The sequence below is a fragment of the Pimephales promelas genome, chromosome 17, assembly GCF_988280905.1.
Source record: "Pimephales promelas chromosome 17, fPimPro1.hap1.1, whole genome shotgun sequence".
NCBI lineage: Eukaryota > Metazoa > Chordata > Actinopteri > Cypriniformes > Leuciscidae > Pimephales > Pimephales promelas.
Window position 1 is genome coordinate 25,831,925 of NC_142785.1, and position 21,360 is coordinate 25,853,284.

The 21,360-nt window shown below is 35.5% G+C and overlaps 1 protein-coding gene across 1 annotated transcript; it reads left to right on the forward strand.

Annotated features, from left to right (window-relative positions):
- The first annotated feature begins 1,075 nt into the window (after positions 1-1,075).
- nherf1a (NHERF family PDZ scaffold protein 1a) lies at positions 1,076-21,093 on the forward strand. The gene is made up of 6 exons (XM_039665126.2): positions 1,076-1,685; positions 11,094-11,264; positions 15,688-15,841; positions 17,423-17,466; positions 20,312-20,428; positions 20,513-21,093. Exons 1-6 carry the CDS (start codon positions 1,230-1,232, stop codon positions 20,666-20,668), a joined length of 1,098 nt encoding a protein of 365 aa, XP_039521060.1. The 5' UTR covers positions 1,076-1,229; the 3' UTR covers positions 20,669-21,093.
- Positions 21,094-21,360: the final 267 nt, after the last annotated feature.

Here is a 21,360-nt window from a genome sequence, read left to right on the forward strand (position 1 = left end):
CATGCATGTCAAGCAAGGAAGCTTGACCAATTTTGAGCCATTAACCAGTATAGTAAATTTAGACACTTGTGAGGCCAAACACTGCAGCATATTGGTAGTATTGACTTTTATTATTGAATCTCTTGTTGTTCACACAAGAATTTAAAACGCACATACATAGAGAGATTTTCTTTCAACTTTAATTTAGAGTGTATTTAAGCTTGATATTTAAAAGAGTGAATCACATATGTGATTAAACAGTAACAATATTTAGGGTGTGATTCTCATAGCTTGCCTCAACCATGTTTTCAGGCAGATAACCTGTGAAAGGGAATCAGCAAGTCTTTATCTTTTGTTGTATTGCATAGTAATGGAAGAAAGCAAAGGGTTGCCAAAGTACCAAGATATGATTATAGTGTGAGAAGTATTGTTGGAATTCATATCTAGTATATGGAATTCAAAGCTATTCAAAAATCAGATTACCTTATCTTAATTACTTTGTTGGACAGTCTACACATAACAGAGGTGTATTAGGGAGAAATATATGGAAAAATGTTGTTATTTTATCCTGCATTGAAATGCAGAAGCATGCCATGGAATTACAACTATTTTCATGTTTTGTTACGTTTCTGAATCCATCACAGAACTAATTTGTTGAAACTTTTTTATGTTGTAGAGAAACTGTTTAGGACTTTTTAAACACATCACAGAAAAGTGTCCATATTTCACGTAACAACACTGGGACACAGAATTCGGGTGTAATAATAAATATAAGATATTATGCAAAGTTAAATTATGCAACAAAATTTAAATGATAAAAAGCTGCCACTTCACTTGCCTGTGAATACTATATCTAATTAAAAAAAAAAATACAAATCTGATAAAAAATAAAAATCTACTTTAAAATACATGGATTCGTTTTTCATGATTGATTTTGCTTGCAAATGGGATTTGCCCATTGTCTCCCTTTTAAACTAATCTACAGAACTCACGCAATGACGTTCTTGTGATTGACAGGTGAAAGTTCCAATCAGCGAGAGTTACAGAGAGAGGCGGGGCCGTGAATCGCTGACTGGCTACACTTCAAAGAAAACTGCGATTTGACTTACAGTCAGTGTTGCAACACAGTGAAGACGCGTAGTGGGCGGTGCGGAGAGTTTTTCTCTACACGTATCTATTTTTCGTTGTTGCCAAACCCTACTTTCAGTTTAGCCGGACTGCTGGTTTTGTGTAAGTCTTATAGTTTCAAAATGTCCCGCGACCTCAGGCCAAAGTTGTGCGTCTTAGAAAAAGGGGACACCGGCTACGGTTTTCATCTTCACGGCGAAAAGAACAAACCGGGTCAGTTTATCCGGCATGTGGAGCCTGACTCTCCTGCACTCGCCGCGGGTCTGATGGCCGGAGACAAACTGGCCTTCGTGAACGGGGAGAATGTGGAGGACGAGAAGCATCAACAGGTGGTGTCTCGCATTCGAGGCATCACGGACAAACTGGAACTAATCGTGCTGGATCCAGAGACGACAGAACTGCTGCAGAAGCACAATTTGAAGTGCCAGAGAGAGTATGTGACTGATGGGATACCGATACCGAGCAGTGCTGGCTCAGACCACGAAGAGAATGTGAAGAACGGGACACCAAGGGAATCCACCCCCGTCCCGGAGACAAACGGGGACATACGCATGGACAGACTGAGCGTGAGCTCCAAGGTGAGTTAAATGTATAATGAGCAAATTTACATCACTTTAAATGTTTGTTTTTGTTTGTTTTTTGTGGTAAATGTAACTCCTCTGAGCACGTGCGTCAAGTTTGACAGATGCCCCAATGTCTTTACATTCTTGTTAGTTTGTTTTCATATTAGTAGAAGAATAGTTTTTATTTATTGGCCTATTTTTTCACCACATATTTTGATTAATTAATTATTTCAAGTGGTGTAACTGTTAAGTAAAAAACACTAAAATAGCCTTTTATTGCAGTATCCTTGCTTAAATCTACAGTTTCATAATTGTTACATTTTTTTTCGTCTCTAGCTAGACAACAACCTTTTTATTTATTTATTTATTTATTTATCTATTTATTTTACTTAAAACAATCAAATTGATTTTATTGTACAAAATATTCTGCCAATATCATATTCCCAGCAGAGCATAAGAGGACTTGCCATCCAGAGAAAAGCTCGTTTGCTATAAAATGCAAATTTGTGGATGTGCTTCTTAAATGTTGGAGGACATTTACATGTGTTAAATCAGATAGGCTATTCAATGTGTTGCGTCACAGGTCTCTCTGGTTTTTACATTAGTTTCAGTCTGACCTGTCAGACATGATGACAAAAAGACATGTTTTTTTGCCAGAAAATTATAACTGATATAAAAATAATTATACCAGGAAGGAGTGGACAGTGTGGCCAAAATTCTTCTCATGGATCAAATATGCATCATATTTTGTCTCATAACTGAGCTTTCTGATAATTGACCTCTGTTGAAATTTTAAGATTACATAATCATTTAGAGAGTATATAAGTAATTTGCATAGCTCTAAAGTGATGCACCATATTTATGTAACAGTACAAGGTCTGCAAGTGATTTGCACCTATTGTGCAATAAGAATATAAAAAGCTGTATCTTTATTCCTCTGATGTTAATCTGAATTACTTTCTCCTGAACAACATTTTATTCTCTTTCATGGTATGTAAATTTTAAACTGTGTTTAAAGGGATACCCAAAATGAAAGTTGTCATCATTTACTTCCCCCATGTTGTTCCAAACCTACTTGACTTCTTTTGTGGAACATAAAAGAAGATAATTTAAAGAACTTCAAAATCAAATAACTTTGTAACCCCTTGACTTCCATTGTATTGACAAAAGAACTCTGAGACATTTCTAAAATGTCTTCTTTTAGGTTTAGGAGCAACAAATGATGACAGAATTTTCTTTTTGGGGGGTATCCAGAGTTTTCAGAGTGGAATAGGGGACATACAGACACCCTCACCCCCATAATCCACATATCTACACGTAACAATAACTTTAGCTAGAGTATAGTGGGCAATTTATTTTGTGTGTGCTAAAACTATGTACAGGGTCTTCACATACAAAGCAAAATTTCTTACAAGCTCTCTATCACTGACACTGAGGCCAGATCCTGCTTTCTTCATTAATCGATAGGGAATTGTGATTGGATGGTTATTTTGTTCTACAAAATTTACTCTGATACAATTGGCTACCTTTGATTAGGCTTTTTCCACATGACAGGAGATTACTACTCGCTCTATAGATGAAATATGGGACAAAACATGATTTTTTTTCATAACAAGTTTGGTCATTAAAAATAGTGCTGAAATACGTGACTGTTCCGGAAAAAAAATGGGATGTCGGTCACCCTGTTTTTGGGTGGAATATCCCTTTAAGAGGGTATCCTATCATCCCCATTAATTTAGTTTCCATTCATTGAGCACTGAAAAAAAAAAAACACTGTAAAGTCATTAGAGCTATTTCAGTGATTTCTCCTTTTTTAGTTAGTTTCAATAGAGCTCAGTTAGATGATAAATAAAACATTGGGCCAAATATATTTCATGGTTTTATTGTGTTGTAATTGTTTGGGTTGAGGACAAAAGCATGCAGGGTAAGCTGACCCCAATAAAGTCTCAATCCCTTGCCTTGGAGTTCCTTGAGTGGTGAAGGGGCCATGGGGGTTATTGTGGAAAGTTAGTCTTTGTTTGGGTGCAGGCATGAGATTAAAGAGAAAGGAGCCCACAGAGTAGGATTGAGATTGCTGATACTTGGGGTTAGAGGTTTATTTAAACCTCTAGATATTAAAAGTTGTTGTGTCACTTGTCCTGCATCCTTTGTGCTCAGGACATGGATGATTTCTCAAATAATGTATTAATAATGCAATAACTTGGCAACCACAAATTTTCTTAAGAAAATCTAAATCTAGTTTTTAGTTACTTAGTTAAGTTAGTGTTACTAAAGAAGGCATGCCAATTAAGTTTTTGAAAGTGCCAGCACAGCAAAAGCAAACTTCAAATGTGCAGTTTCGATGCTTGTTATGCTTTTTTTTGTTTTTTACATAATTTCATACAGGCCTTTTTTTATCAGTCCTTTTTCTGATTATGTGGCATGCCATGAGCCAGAAATAACTTTAATCATCATAACCCTGAGAAGTCCTCAGCTCAATAACAGTTATTTAGAGGCTCTTGAACAATACGGATTGTAATCACATTTCTTTCCAGCAATTATCAAAGTGTATTGAATCCCTCAGTCAACCATGAATGGCCCTTCTGTTGTGTGATTTTCCCCTTTCCCTCCTGCGTCCCATCCTTCCTGTCTGTGATCATTCATAAGTAAAATGCCGCTGGAGGGAACATCCCTGGATCGGCTGTCAGTTTAACCCAGACTAAGCTTTGTTCTTGATGGCAGTGCTCTGCGGGATGCTGTTTACTTACTGAGATGAGTTTTCAGAGCAGATTACACATGCAGCTTGCTTGCATTGTGTTAATGATAAATGATGGAGAAGAGGCAGATTAGACGATTTAAGAAAATTAAATCAACTTTCCTGACATTGCATTGCAATCATGTGAATCATTCTCTGATGGAGATTCCTTCGCATAATTCTTCAGAAATGCTGGTGTGTTTAGGAGGAAAGAAAGGGCATGTTTCTTTGTAACAATCTTCAATAGTTTTCTTTAATTCTGTTCATAAGTGACAACATGTGATGTTGATATTAATCAGTACATTGTGTGCTTGCTATTGGTGTTTTAGGTCTGTGTTTTTGTGGTAAGGGAACTATGCTGTTCATTCAGGGATTTATTTACTAATCAGGTTGCTAGATTAATTTTTAAATGGAAAGATGGAAGTGGCCTACTTGCTAACTTCACCAATATTAAAACTGACATTGTTTTTACTAATTCATTTACAAAACTATAATGTTCTAGACTGGTGGTTGTCATTATTGTTGGCTTGTAATTATTATTAGCCTTGATAATCTTCCAGCTAATTTTCTGTCTTTAAAAAAAGTATATAGGTTAGTGATTTGAACAAAATGTATTATAAAATTATATTAAAAATCATTGTGTAATTTTCCATTTGTTAAATATGATGTTCCAATGATCCAATTTCATTTGAATGGTATAAATCATTGAGTAAAGGTGTCTTGTTAATTTTCTGAGCAATCTTTTGTTGAGTTTTTTTGTCTTGTGGTTGATAGAATGGACAGGAAATCTCAAACTTGTACTCTTCCTGTTTACATAAACCATTGAAGAACCATAGATAGGAATATCATATAGGATGGACTTTTTTACTTGGGTCAGTTAGCAACCACGTCGCAATCAAAGCACCATATACTAAAGACACCTTCCAAATACCTTAGCAACTGCATAGCAATTCCTTGGAAACCACTCATAGCACTCTAGTTGCATTAAGCACAATTCACATTTTATTCATAAGACCAGCAAATAATAATACCAGCTTTGAAAACAATACATTTCAGCAGACACAATACAGCATCTTAGGATGTGTTTGGTAGCCACACAATCTCAAAATATTTCTCAAAAGTAAACTCAATGCGTCAAACTGAATGCGTAACTCTGTGAGATGGGGAGGGATGTTCACACATTTGAATAAACCACTTCCTTGGTTACAAGGTCGCTGTTTTCCTGCTGTGGTCTGTTGCATTTTGAGATGACACGAGCAGTTCGTATCAGTCCTCAACTCACTGCTCTTGTCCCTGTCTATGCATTTTGCTGTCGGTTGGCAGTTTTCAAATCTCTATAGGTTAATTATTGTCTGTTGAATTTTGCACCTGCACATCTTGGATCCAAAGCCTCTGGCCTGTAAATATATTCATGGCACATTTGCCAGCTCTGCTCATCTTCACATTCATGCAATCAATCTCGTGACATATTATTAAAAATGCTCCTAAATTGCTTTAGCTTAACCAATATGCAAGTACACCACATGATGTAATAGGAGGGGTTTAAATAAAGGTTGTTTACTTGGAAAGGTTGGGATAATTATTGTTTTTAATCATCATGTTTCACCAACCCTACCCCAGTCCTTCAAGAGTTGAGAAAACCTAGGACAAGATTATGAGTTACTAAAGTGAGCTATAAAGTCATTAACCTTTGTATTATTGAACTGTTGTATCTTTATAGGGTTGGTGGAGGATTTACTGAGGCCAGCTGTGAGCTGGAGACAGGTTGGGTTAGGGCCTTGCCACAAACAGGTTTACTTGCTGGAATGCAACAGCTCCCAAAAATAAAACACTGTCGTCATTTACTCATTCTCATATTGTTCCAAACCTTTCTCTCCTCTGTGGAACACAAAAGAAAAATGTCTCAATGTTTTTGTTTTTTTGAAGTCACATCTTGTGCTATTTTGAACCCTTCTGACTTGTGTGGACAAAAAATGTTGAAGATGAGTAAATGAACAGAATGCTGTTTGTTTGTGGTGTGAGATTGTCCCCTTTGTGGTTACAAAAGGCTGGGGAAATATCATGATGAATTTGCGTATTGTAATGCTGGTCATAATCTGATTTTGTGATGCATGGTGACTTAAATTTCAGAGTGTTCCTCACGCAAAGGTATTAGGCGATATAGAAAAGCTTGCATTCAAGTAGAGATCGTTCTAAAAGTTGTGGCTTTATTTTAAATTCAACCCTGTAATCAGTGACTGATCTCTTTGGCAATAGTCACTTTGAAGGCTGCAGGTGCTACAGGTTCATGGTATGCACACAGACAGTCTTCATCTCTGGAGGATTGGCAGTGAATGAAGGTCTTTGTCAGACAGCGTCGTTTTAAAATTACTCTCCCCCTCATCTACTGTGGACAGGGGGAATGATTTCCTCTGCTCACTTCAGCTTCCTATATTGAATAATCCAAAGGCAAAAGGAGGCCCAGAGGGAGACTATCTAGTAATGAGATTTTCTTTCAAAGATGATATCACATAAACGAACTGTACACTTCCAAAAAGAAAATAAACTTTCTGAGCTTTTTGCATAATAAATCCAAGTTAGTTTTTGAGATCACAAGCTTTCATCACAAACTGTCTGTAACATGATATGTCATGGTTTAATGCTAGTTTATTGTTAGAAGTTCTATTATAATGCTGCATGAAATATAAGGCTTATTTTCTCTCATGTCATTTCAGTTTTTGTCGAGGATGTTCTGCTCCACTTGGAAAACTGGTTAGAGAAGATCCTCTCTTGATATATGAGTAGTCATGCACAGATCTATATTAAGCCCAAATCAAGCGTATAAGTATCTCCTGCCAAGTGCCCAATTGTTTTCTTTTTTTTTTCTAATCTAAACTTGGGTGAGATAAACGCAGTAGTTTGTAAATTTGTGGAATAACCATTCTGTAGATGTACAAGTGACGAACAAGCTATTGGGTGAATATCACAAAAAAAAAAACATGGCAAAAAACACGACACGTTTTACCACCTACACACATACCTAAATTAGAAATTATTTTTGCCTATGAAGGCAATAACACCATTAAGAGTTTTAGAATTGGGACAAAAAGCTCTGTAAAAATACTGTAGTTTTTTATATGTCAGCATGCATTAAACTAAAATATAAAAGCATTACTATATACTTAAAGTTCTACTATAATGATATATTCTATATATATATATATAATTTTTAGAATGGACTTAATTCTCATGAAAATAATTTAAACATAGGCTTCATTCTTTATTCAAATGTAATTTCTTTTTTATTTTTTGACGTAAAATATGATCCAGATGGGTTTTTGTGACATTTATCTCATCATGTCATTGATCATCACATGGATAATATTCCTCATTTGAGTGTCCTTCTTGTCTCATGGTTTTGATAAGATTTCTTTCATAAAGTCAGAGTGTTCCAGGGATCTTATCAAAGCGGATGATGTCATCTTTGCATTGTGTGAATGTGTGGGCCCGTGCCAAACCCTTTTCAAAGATACAGTCCACACCCAAGTCCTTTCCCACACTCCCACAATTCTCCCCTTACTCACATCACATGTGCCAGAGCTATCACCTCGCCCAGTGCTTTCGTATCTTTCGCTTTTCATACAGTTACAATGCAGCAAGCATGATTTTCATATCATGCTATATCATTTCATCTCTGTTCATAATTTCCACTCATTATTTGCCTTGGGCAGAAGAGTTTTCAGAGGTTGCATGATTGTAATTAGAAATGAAGTCACAAGAAGAGCCAATACAGTGCAGCAACCTATGGCTTTATCAGACAGCTTTGTATATCTTATCACAGGGTGTTGGTGTATCTTTTAGTTAATGGTAAGTGACCCGATATGTCTACTTGTGTGAGTAATATCAAAGGCATTTCATATAACATTGTGACTTGTCATATGTGTCATACTGTCACAAGACCCACATAGATAGCGAATAACTTTGTGTAATATTCCTGACTGTATAATGTCCATGTCCAGTCTTCTCCGGACATTGTGATCTTTCCGTCAGAAACAGTTGGATGTGGCTACAGAACATTGGCAGGAAAGTTACAGTTTTGCAGAATGAAATAAGATCTAAACTTAGTCTCTTGCCAGTTTGGTCTAGCAAACTCGTCATGCATGTTTGTGCTACAAAATTAAATTTTTGTAAAAAACAAAATGATTTATTGCAAAAATGAATAATGGGCTTGTAATCAACCAACCAAAACGCATTACAAACCACCTAGTAATACTGAGTAGTAAGTCTTTTAGCTGGTGCTTGTTGTATCCAAAGTGACTTATACAGTACAGTACACTTATTACAGGGACAATCCCTCCAGGCCAGCCTGAGGTTAAGTGCTTTGATCAAGGGGACAATTTGGCAATAGCTCATGGCTCTGATTACCAGCCCTGTGCTCTAACCACTGCACCACACACCGTCCGCAAACCATCCATAAACAGAAGTCTTCAGTCACAGCCTTGTGTTCAGCAGGCGGGATTAAACTCTTAGCGTAACATATGGCCTCTGCTGGTTAAGCCTATGCTAATCAGAGCTCAGATAGGCCTTGCATTTGCATAGTCACCGGTTAGAAAAGTTCTTTCTTTTATTAGTGGCTACATTTTCTTTGGGGATAGTAACGAGGATATCTTTGCTTTTGTCAGCACTGTCTGTGACCTGTGGTTAGCCCCGAGCTTGAACAGGTATTGATAATCCTATCGAGCACATTCAGTGACCATAGCGCTGCTATCCCCTTCACTCTGCAGTGCTATCCAGTTTCCCAGAAGAGCAGCCCTCCCGGGAAGTATGTTGCCTTTACACTGCAGCTTTGTACTGCTGTCTTTGGTATTATCAGTGTTCGAGTATCATTAATGAGCACCTTGGACACACTTTCCCTATGTGCTGCTGAATTGGTTTGCAGTTGGTCTTCGTCAGTGATTCCAAACCTTTGTTTTCATTATTAGTAGTTTTTTAGTAATTTATTTATTTATTCTTTCTTTTTTTTATTATTTCTTTTTTATTTATTCATTTATTTTACACTTATATTACTTATATTATTGTTTTAATTTTTTTTTAAATTTTTTTTTTATTTATTTATTTATTTATTTATTTATTTTTTCCTTGGCTTTATATTATGTATGATATTATGCTATCTGTTGAACTCGGCTCCCTGCTGGCTAACGTTGCATAGTGTGACCAGGTGTTTACTATTTAGATTAATGAACTGCTACTTAAAATGCACCTGTGACTTTGTTTGTTACACACACCCTGACGAAGGCATAAGCCGTAACGCGTAGGTGTATCTATAGACCATTTCACAAGATGTAAACAACACTGGTCCAGAAGCACTTCCTGTTTCAGTTTTTTAACACTACATAAAAGCTGGGATAAAATACAACCAACAGAACAATTAAAACTGAATCAAAAAGTTAAACAAACATCTTTAAGATGTTTTCTTTACATGTGAAATAAAGAAAACAGTTACAAACTGAAACAGGAAGTGTTTCTGGACCAGTGTTGTGAAATGGTCTATAACTAATAATCATATTTAATCTCATGATTTGTATCAGTGTATCACATTTATTATTTTTAAAATTAAATGCATTTTGTATTATAAAGAAATACTAAAAATATTAATGACTATTATTATGAGTGTTTAGTGTATCATATTTATTCTTATAGAAATATATTATTAATATTTATTTGAATTATTATTATTATTATTATTATGCTTATCTTTGGGGCTGTGGTGTTGCATAAGACAAAATAATTTGTCAAAAACAAGTAGTAGCAGTATTTATGATTATTATTAGTGTTTATGAAGGGGCACTTGAGCATTATTGAGGGAGAGGTACATAAGATGGAGGATGAAACATTAAACTGTATTATATAATGATCTGCATTTAAAAAAAAACTTCTTTCCAATTTTTTTTTCATACTGGCTCATGTGTCTTTCTTTTGACTCATCTGTAGATCAATATGTACATGTGTGCAGCATGTAGGTGTTTGAATGTCTTATCTGTTTGTATAAGTTCAGCCATATATCACAGACTGGTTTGCTAAAGAGGGAAGTACATGGATGACTGGTCAGTTTCATTACTTCTACTTTTCAGTGCTTCATCTCGGGATGTTGACGGACTGACTGTGCTTTGAAATGGTATACAAGCTATTTAAAAAAATCTATTTGTATTTTATTTCATTTTCTTTGGGTTGATTTATAGTGTTGATCAGAATTTTGAGGAAGCTTGAATGTTTTAGGAAGCAGGTGACTTGTTTATTCAGTTATTGTGTATCATTTAGGGTGGATGGCTTTGCTTTGGAAGTTCTTCTGTAGATTATGATTTTTTCAAGCACATTTGTAAAGTGAAAACATATTTTGGTGTGTGGTGAATGTTTGATTGATTTGAACCATATTGTTTTTGGAAACTGGTTGGTTGCAGGAGGGAATCAGATTGTTTCTGACTTCGGCTTTGCACAACATTCTTAGCTATTATATATTATATATATAACATTTGAAAGATGAATGTAAAAATTATCTTATCGTGATTTACAACAAACTCAATATGTGATGTAACTGATGTAATCAGTGATTTAATCCTCAAATATTTCTATATACGCTTTGCTTTGTGTGTGACATAGCAGAGTATCCATTTTTTTCATAATTTCTTGTCTTGTTTGTTTCCTCTTTGTAGGATTCAAAGAATGAGCTGCGTCCACGCCTCTGTCACATGAAGAAGGGTGCCACGGGATATGGCTTTAACCTGCACACAGAGAAGTCGAAACCTGGCCAGTACATCAGGGCGGTGGATGAGGACTCCCCAGCAGAGAAATCTGGACTTCAGCCGCAAGATAAAATTGTGCAGGTATAATACACCGTATTTAATTAGCTATTTAAACGTGTGTGTGTGTTGGAAAATGTTTCTATTTCAAATAAAAAAAATGATACATTAATTATACATATTATTTTATGCCTCACATTTCTAAATTTAAAACCTCAGAAATGTGTCCCCTTCTGCTCATATTGTTAGGGCCATAATATATATTTCCCAGCCAGGTAAAAGTAAAAAAAAAAAAAATAGTAATTTTTAAGGCTTAAATATAAGGCTTATTTCCTCTCATGTCATTTCAGTTTTTGTCGAGGATGTTCTGCTCCACTTGGAAAACTGGTTAGAGAAGATCCTCTCTTGATATATGAGTAGTCATGCACAGATCTATATTAAGCCCAAATCAAGCGTATAAGTATCTCCTGCCAAGTGCCCAATTGTTTTCTTTTTTTTTTTCTAATCTAAACTTGGGTGAGATAAACGCAGTAGTTTGTAAATTTGTGGAATAACCATTCTGTAGATGTACAAGTGACGAACAAGCTATTGGGTGAATATCACAAAAAAAAAACATGGCAAAAAACACGACACGTTTTACCACCTACACACATACCTAAATTAGAAATTATTTTTTGCCTATGAAGGCAATAACACCATTAAGAGTTTTAGAATTGGGACAAAAAGCTCTGTAAAAATACTGTAGTTTTTTATGTCAGCATGCATTAAACTAAAATATAACAGCATTACTATATACTTAAAGTTCTACTATAATGATATATTCTATATAATATATATAATTTTTAGAATGGACTTAATTCTCATGAAAATAATTTAAACATAGGCTTCATTCTTTATTCAAATGTAATTTCTTTTTATTATTTGACGTAAAATATGATCCAGATGGGTTTTTGTGACATTTATCTCATCATGTCATTGATCATCACATGGATAATATTCCTCATTTGAGTGTCCTTCTTGTCTCATGCTTTTGATAAGATTTCTTTCATAAAGTCAGAGTGTTCCAGGGATCTTATCAAAGCAGATGATGTCATCTTTGCATTGTAAAAAAATAGTAATCAAAATTATGCCACAAATGCTGCCAACTGAGCTTAATTTGTTTTAAAAGGAATATCCCTTTAAGAGTCCTGACACTTTCTGTAATAACAATACTGCTGAATATGCTCAAAAATCTACCTAAAACTCACAATCCGGTTATCATGAGGTTAGACAAATTAGACTCCTCGGGCTGCTGTCTCTCTCTGTTCCATCCTCGCTTTTGACTTCTGTTCAATCCTGTGTGTGTGTGTGTGTGTGTGTGTGTGTGCTTCAGGAATGTGTAGTAATCAGGTAATACAACTTTTTTGTTCAGGTGGCGTGTCTCTCTCGTCACCGATAGTTGCGTTAAACTGAAGTGACATTTTTAATGTTGGAAAATGTTTCTATTTCAAATAAATCAAATTCTAAAATAAATCAAATAATCTAAGAATCAAATAAATCAAAGAATCCTGAAAAGAATTCATCATTTAAACAAAAAGCAGCACAACTGTTTTCAATAGACTGGATAGTAAGACTGTAATGGAGTAATGGATGCTGAAAATTCAGCTTTGCCATCACCGGAATAGATAACATTTTAAAATATATTAAAATGCCAAACAATTATTTAAAATTGTAGTAATATTTTACAATATTATACTTCTTTACCAGTGTTTTCTATCAAATCAATGCAACCTTGGTGAGCATATGAGGTTATTTCAAAAACTTTAAAACAATCTTACAGTCCCAGAACTTTTGATCGGTACATACTGTATTATAAATTATTTTTGGCATTTTGACTTTCCTTGAAATCCTGGATAATGGATTCTTTTCTTTTCACATAAAATGTTTAGAAAATAACCGTTTCTGAATTGTGTACAGTACATCTCAGTTTCTGTCATTAAATTGTGTCGTGTGTATTGACATTATATCAGCCAGCAGACATCCTGGTTACAGTTTGGCATAGGCATCTGTCATTAAAAAGCATGTGGTTCGGCCAATATTAGTAATAATCTCAATCAATCTTTTCCCACCATATTATGTAGTTTTCAGCTGCCATTTGAACAATCAAAGATTATATCTTAGAGCTATAGCGTTATTTTACAAATTTAATTTTATACTTAACGTTAAATGCCTGAGCGGTTTGGACTCTGTTTGTAGAGCGTTAATCTCATTAGCTATCAGTGAAGGAGTGGCCAGTGTAATTATTGTCTCTCTGAGACTGCTGGGATTACTGAACACCTGAGGAGAGGTCAGAGCCACGTATGGTTATCAAGCCACCTTCCCCCTCGCTGCTGATAACAGGCCAGCCTCAATCCACTTATTACGGCTATGTGATAGAGGTCCCAAAGACCCCAAACAAAGTTCAAGAAAGGCGAAAAGGGAGAAAAATGTTTGTTATATTTATCATTCACCCATTTTAAACACACTGCACAAAAAGAATACCTAGTATAAATGTGGAAAAAGTAAAGTCAGACAAGTAAATATAAATATAATACTTATTTCTTTTTGTTTTTCATACCATTTTGTAGGCTACATAGTTTGGTTATTTACTAGTGTGAGCTGTGTTTTACAGCAGAATTAGTTCCTGGTAAATTCAGATTCAGTGTATTGTGCTCAGAACCGATAACAGATTAGCAGCTAGTTATTAATGATGTCATATGCATCAGTCTTTTCCAACCAAATGACAAAATATGTCAAAATATGTGAATGTTTTCAGGGTCATGCTGAATTAGTCTTGGCTAACTTGTTACTCAGTCTGTGGCATGTGGTTTTTCACAGTTTTAGACATTTCACATATTTGAAGAAATCATAGCCATTCACTGTATAAAGACTGGCAAAGTTGTTCACCCTGATTGCAAATCTGGTCCTCTTTGGCCTGAATTTTTTTGGTTTAAAGACTTGTCTAATTTTCTTCAGAATGCCACTGAACCCTTTTCTTTGAACGCTGGCTTCATTCAGCGGCCGTGCTTGAAAGCTCTGAGTGTTTTCACACTCTAAGGATCCCTGTTCTTAGTTTCACTCCCATTTCCCGTGTCTCCTCTCAGATTCCGGAGAGCTGAGACATTTAAATGTCAGGCATCATGTGGAGTCACATGGCTTTACCTGAACATGACGATAAAAACATGCCATGCTATGCCTGTATGCCTCTCACGCTCACTGAGATGAGTTCTCCATTTTGCTTCCTCTGGTTTGTGTGTGTGTGTGTGTGTGTGTAAAAGGGCTGTGTTTAAAGGACACATAAGGGGACTGTTGTTTGTCCGCTGTTTTTTAATTGCCTGCAGAACGAGAGAGTGGGATCGGCATTCCTAAGAGCCCACTCCAGCCCTGAATCTCCCACGCAGATTCCTTAGCCTCTGGCATTATAAGATAGGCCAACAGAACTTCAGTCTTTTCCCAGGTGCCCCGTCCATGAGAACTGGTCATGGTCATGGGATTAGTCTTTCTATTGACCCATAAGTTAACATAGGGTCAGTTATATATACACCTACTATATATACTACTATATATACTGACCCTATGTTAAATTTGCAATCAGGGTGAATAACTTTGCCAGTCTTTGTACAGTGAATGGCTATAATTTCTTAAAATATGTACAATGTCAAACACTGTGAAAAACTACATGCCACAGACTGAGTAACAAGTTAGCCTACACTAATATATATATATATATATATATATATATATATATATATATATATATATATGAAGAGTTCAGATGCAAAAGCCTCTAAGTGCCGTTTATCAACCTTGTATATTTAAGTTCAGTAATTTCACTTAAATGGCAATGAAGATTACCTATTAATTGTCATTTAAGTGAAATTACTGAGCTTAAATATACAAGCTTGATAAAAATGGTCATTTTAGAAGAAAATTTCAAATGGCATTTAGAGGCTTCTGCATCTGAACTCATCATATATATATATATATATATATATATATATATATATATATATATATATACACACACAGTGAATATATATATATTTAAATCATATATATATATATGTGTATGTGTGTGTGTGTATAGGGTTTTATATATATATATATATATATATTTATATATGCTTTTCAAATTTGTTGATTAGTAATTCCTTAGTCAATTTATCTTTTTGCTGTTAATGACATTTCATCATTTAAAAATACAAATTGCATCAAAATATTTTTTGTTGCAATATTGTTTGTATTCTATCATTTAATTTCAATTTATTTAAAATTCCCTTTCAATAAAATGTCCCCTGAAAATCATGATGGAACTCACTTCAGCCACATGCTTTGAATGTTCCAGGAAAACAATTATTCATTTAAAATTTCCAGACAGTCGGAATGAATGGGGACTTCCTGCATTCCTTTTATGTTCTCTTCCTTATCACCATATACTGTAAGTGTCTCCCTATTTCAAAATGTAAATAATGTTTGGTTGCTTCTGCAGGTGAATGGTGTTCCAGTGCACACGATGCAGCATTCAGAAGTGGTGGCGGCCATTAAAGCGGGAGGAGATGAGACCAGACTGCTGGTGGTGGATTCAGAGACAGACGCCTTCTTCATGAGCTGTGGGGTCCTCCCAACCGAGAAACATCTCACAGGTACCAGCGTAATCAATTAACCCGCTGTGGCATGTTTTTGCATGTGCAAAGTGGATTTCTTTCCATCTCACCCTTGACCTTTAGTGGGGTTTTGCTGATCAAGAATAACTTGGTTCACTTTGTCAAATGTTTCACATGATTGTACGGACACACATTCACATAGTAACAGACTGCTGGTTAAACATCAACTTGAGGCCTGCAGTGACACTGTCTGATGTCTGTAGAGAATTAGCCAAAGTCAATAACACACTGCCAGCATGTAGTCATGGTGAGCAGGGCCATGGCAACAGTATGAGAAATGGGGGAAGTCAATCACCCCCACTTTAAATATGCCAGACAGGCAAACGACTCCCAACCACCCCACTAAGATATGAGGTAGAATAACATGAAGGGGATTGAGCAACAGGTGAAATAGTAAGCAAAAAAATGAATGATTTATGAGAAAAGTATTGCCCTACAATGTTACTATGAGCTCGCCCGTTGGACTTTCCCCATTTTCACTGAAAAGATGTTGACAGCACCCACACATGATCTTTATTCATCTTTTATTATTTCAACCAAAATAGCAATGTTTCCCAATTCTTAAAAGGCTTTATTGCCCGTTTTCTGTTTCTTTTTCCCTGAATGAAGCTCACTTTCCAGCCATTGTGCTGTGAATTTAAAACTAAACTCTTAGGCCAATGGCAAAATCTTACATCAGAGTAAATTAAATTATTAATTTAGAGTAATATACAAATTAAATTGTGTGTGTGTGTGTGTGTGTATATATATATATATATATATGTGATGTATAATAATGGTGGGTTGGTTGGGAGTCGTGGATGCCTGTCTGGTATATTTAGGGTGGGGGTGATTGACTTCCCCCATTTATTTTTGTATTTTTTTTTTTTTTACTGATAGTTCAACCCCAAAATGTTTTTTGTATGTTACATAGTAAAAGATTTCATTAAGTGTAGTATTGTATTATATATGTTGCTTGACAAAACAAATCAAAAGATAAGAATAAATAAAATCCCTTACGCGCATTATAATTAATGAAACTCTGTGTTTAATTTGTTTTTAAATGGTGCCGCCATGTATATTACGCACTTTTATGTGTTAATTTTAAAGGATTTATCTGTGCCCATCATTATTTGTTTCATTCTTTAATCAAAAACGTTAACCTCGTCTCCCTCTCAAAACGGCGATTGTTCTCTTCATGACATGCGTATGTCTCGGTGGACAGTGGGACTAAAAACCCTCCACAACTGACATTCAGATGGCATTCAGGTCTATCTCCATTTAGTTAGCAACGCCCAACTTCCTACGATCCAATCAGCTCCCGAGAACAAAATCCAGTCCCGCCCTATAAAAAAAGTTCTCATTCTAAAAGCCGTTTCATTCGGATATACATCACAATAGGCAAGGAAAGACCATTGCAATTTTTGCTTCATGTCGACTTAGGAATCATGGATCTCATAACCTTTTTCCCCCAAGTTGCATTTGAACTAACTGTGAGACAAATATGTCTGATCTCTAAAGCTTTAAAAGGTTTTTTTTATATGTATGAGGCCTAATGAATGTGTCGTTCTCTGTTCTTAGGTGCACTCCCAGAGCCTGTTCTCAGTCGTGACGCAGAAGATCAGGTGAGCAACCCCTGGCTCTTCAATAAATGAAGCAGAGTTTCAAAGATTACATGTATTCAGATGACCAATCTTCATTTGTGTCAAGAAAACATGCATGTGACCCTTTACGCTGGTCATGTAATGTGTTTCAGTTATTTGCATTTGCTAAATTTGCTCGATCACATTTATTGGCTGATGAAGTGTAATAGTGTCTGAGTGTCAGTGACGGGATTAGACAGGCAGTATTAGGACAAGGGTAAATCTGTGGTGTCTGATGACCAGATTTCAGGCCACTTTTTAATGCAGTGTCCTGGTTTCTCTCTACCAGCTCTCATCTATCACTTTTCCCACTGCTAGATTAGACTAGCTGACTGTGAGAGAATGATAACCTGGGGCAGATAATCGCCACTTCCTTCGAGTTAATGGAAGCTCTTTGTCCAGGTATCTGCTGGTAGATAAAACATCTTAAGGGTGTGGAGGAGAGTTTTTGCTCTTTTTCTTCACACAACACATGAACATTTAACTTTATCAAGCTGTAAACCTGGTACCGCTGGCGTTTCTCGAGATACTCTTTCACCCTCTGATGTTTGTCTGGCTTTGATTCCTGGATCTTGCACAGCTGTAGATAGCAGAGAGTCTGAGTCTGGTAAATCCATCATTATTTTTGAGCTTTCGGATTATCATGTGGTTTATATCAGTTGTTCTGACGTCAGTAGGAGACAGTAGGAAACTAAGAGCAAAAAATATTTGAAATGTTACATTCCAGAAAAGCTCAATGTCTTTTTATTTATTTATTTTTTGCTACACTATATAATCTTGGTAACGTATAAACAAAACAAGCAAATTTAAAGTTTCTGGTCCTTGCTTTCATGATGGTCTTTGCTGACAGATAAGCAACATTGATGCTGAAACCTACTTGAAATAGGCATACACTTTTTAATAAATTAATCCTTTTATTCAGCAAATATTTAAATTGATCAAAAGTGACAGTAGAGACATGTATATGTTATAGAAGATTTCTATTTCAAACGAACCCCTTCTATTCGGTTTCCACAAAAAAATATTAACTCTTTCCCCACCAGAATAAAAAAAAAAAAAATGTTCCCAACCATGGACAGCATTCTGGGTCATTGTCTCAATGCCATCACAGAATACATACTTAAAAAAAAAAAAAAAAAAAAAATATATATATATATATATATATATATATATATATATATATATATATTAACACAGAAAACAGTTTTTTAAAATTGAAATAATTTCACAATATTACTGTTTTTACAGTATTTTTGATCAAATAATAGCAATCTTGGTGGGTATAAGAGACTTCTTTTAAAAACATAAAATATCATGGTTGCACTTTATTTCACAGTATTGCACTTATGTTTATAGTATACATACCTAAGAAAGAATTAGGTAATATAAGGTAACAACATGGGTTAAGGTTAGGTTTAGGTGTAGGTTCAGGGTTAGTAACTTAGTACCTAGTTACTACCCAGTTATTTTAAAAACTATAATAAGTATATAGTATGTACATGGGGAACGGGATTGTAAAATAAAGTGCTACACAAATAATATATATATCCCAAAACTGAATTGTGGTGTATCATTGTTTCTTTGTAACTTTTGTAAGGTTATATACTAGAAATCCTCATTGCAAGGACCAGATTTGTTTTATGCATCAAGTAATGTAGACAACATACAAACAAAACAAATTTAGTGCAACAAACTCTTGCTGTTTTCAAGCTTGTTTTATTCTTTACTGACTGATGCTGGCTATGTTTTGGATTTAAAGTTTCTGAAACCTGCTTGATTTATAATACAATATTTATAGATTCCAAAAATAATGGAACCAATTTGAATTTTCAAAATGTCTCAGCTCTGAAATATTTCATTGGTTAGAATGTGTTCAGTCTCTTAAAAATTGATATCCTAACCATCACAAACAACTTGAAATGTATAGGAATTTCAAACCTCTAGTTACCCTGAGCTTTGTTCAGGTTGTTGAAATTATTTCATCTGCATTACATCAGGTTCCCATGGCAACTGTCCAAAGTTGATTGGTCAGTGATGGTATGGCAACCATGATATGGAGACCTGAATTGAGGATCTATTATTTTGTAACATTTTTCAGTTCATCTTAGTGTTTCAGCCTTCCGAGTCCAGACTTACAAGTTATTCTTTGCAAATATAATTAAAGTAATTTTACTATAACTGTTTATTGACCCCACTTACAGACGTAGCAGAACTTTCCTACTGAACTCTAATACCCACACTTGTGGTGTTTGGAGTGGTCTTGACCTCTTGTCTACTTTCATGACGTATTTCCTGTCTTTGACCCAAGTGGGCATGAAAGACCACAAGTGTGTGTAGAACTTTTGAAGAGATTTTTGCTTTATCAGAACTTGCATAACCTTAAGTTGCACTTGGACATTCTGTGGCATGCACGCACTTTCAAGTGGCCACAAGTGTGGGTATTGGGACGGGCCCATAGTCAGATTGTGAACTGAACAAAGCTCAGGGTCCATCTAGGGGTTTGTTTTTGGTATTGCACTTTGTGAAAGTGCATTATAAAATGAAGTCGGTCATCATTTACTCACCCTCATGTTCTTCCAAACTTTCTTCTGTGGCAAAAGCACAAGATATTTGGAAGAATATTGGTTGCTTATCAGTTTAGGTTCCATTTGACAGAAGCAAATGGAATGCAAGTCAATAGGAACCAAGAAGGTTTGTTCAAAATATCTTCTTTTGGGTTCAGCAGAAAAAAAAAATAAATGCATACAGGTTTGGAACAGTGAATTATTCCTTTAATTGTGTTTGAATGTAATGGTTCTATTAATGTCTTATATTTCCTTTGGTGCAGGTGAATGGCAAAGCAACCCAGGAGGAAAAGCCTAAAGTAGCTATGAGTCTGTCGACGTCTAGCACCTCCTCCAACACCTCCACTTCTGCAGCTCCAGCCAGCACCTCAGCACCAGAGGTTTGTGTCCACACACACACATACTGGAGTATATGTAGACCGCAAGGTTTAGAATGTTGATTTTTCACAATGACACATTTGCAGGAGAAAACAAAAGAGAAGGCTTCAAGTGATGGTGCAGAACTATCTTTGAACATGTCGCTGCAACAGGCAAAGGAACTAGCTCACAAGAAGCGCTCCAACAAGAGAGCCCCGCAGATGGAATGGAGCAAACGAAACGAGCTCTTCAGCAACCTCTGAGTCTCCTTTGTGCCTCCCCTCTTTCTCTTACCCATTTATTTTTTTCTTATTTCCTCTCCCCCCTCTATAATTTTCCATCCCACCATGCCTCTCTGCTCCTTTTCTCGGTCTTTCAATTCACTTGCACACAATTAGAAACCCTTTCAGATGTATGTTTTTAAACCAGTGTTATTTCACCTGTGTAATTTCTGAATCAGTTGATTTTTAATGTTTGATAAACTTCTGTCGAGTTGATTTACCTCTACATCTTTGATATAAGATGAAATATACGATTTAAAATGACTGTATAATGTACAGTCTAAAATATCATTTTTTAAAAGAAGAAAGCTTAAATGATACCTGAAACATATTGGTATATTTTTTTGCTTTGACGCAGTATTGATGGCCCTTCAAGAGCGCTGTACAGTGAGTTTCTTTAGGACTAGTCTTAACAGAGATGGGAAGTAACTTTTAGAGCAGCAGCAATCCATCGTTTTCATTTGGGGGTTATGATCAATTGACAATGAAGTGTAGAAACTACAGCCTTTTAATTTTGTAAATGTGAGCTGTTTTTGGTATGGGACCCATTAACCACTTAAATGATAATGTTTGACTGAATGATTGACATGTTAGTTGATAATATTGGCTGATAAACCTTCTCATTAAAGGTTTTATTTAAAGTGCTTGTTTAGTGGATGTACTATGCTTTTTAA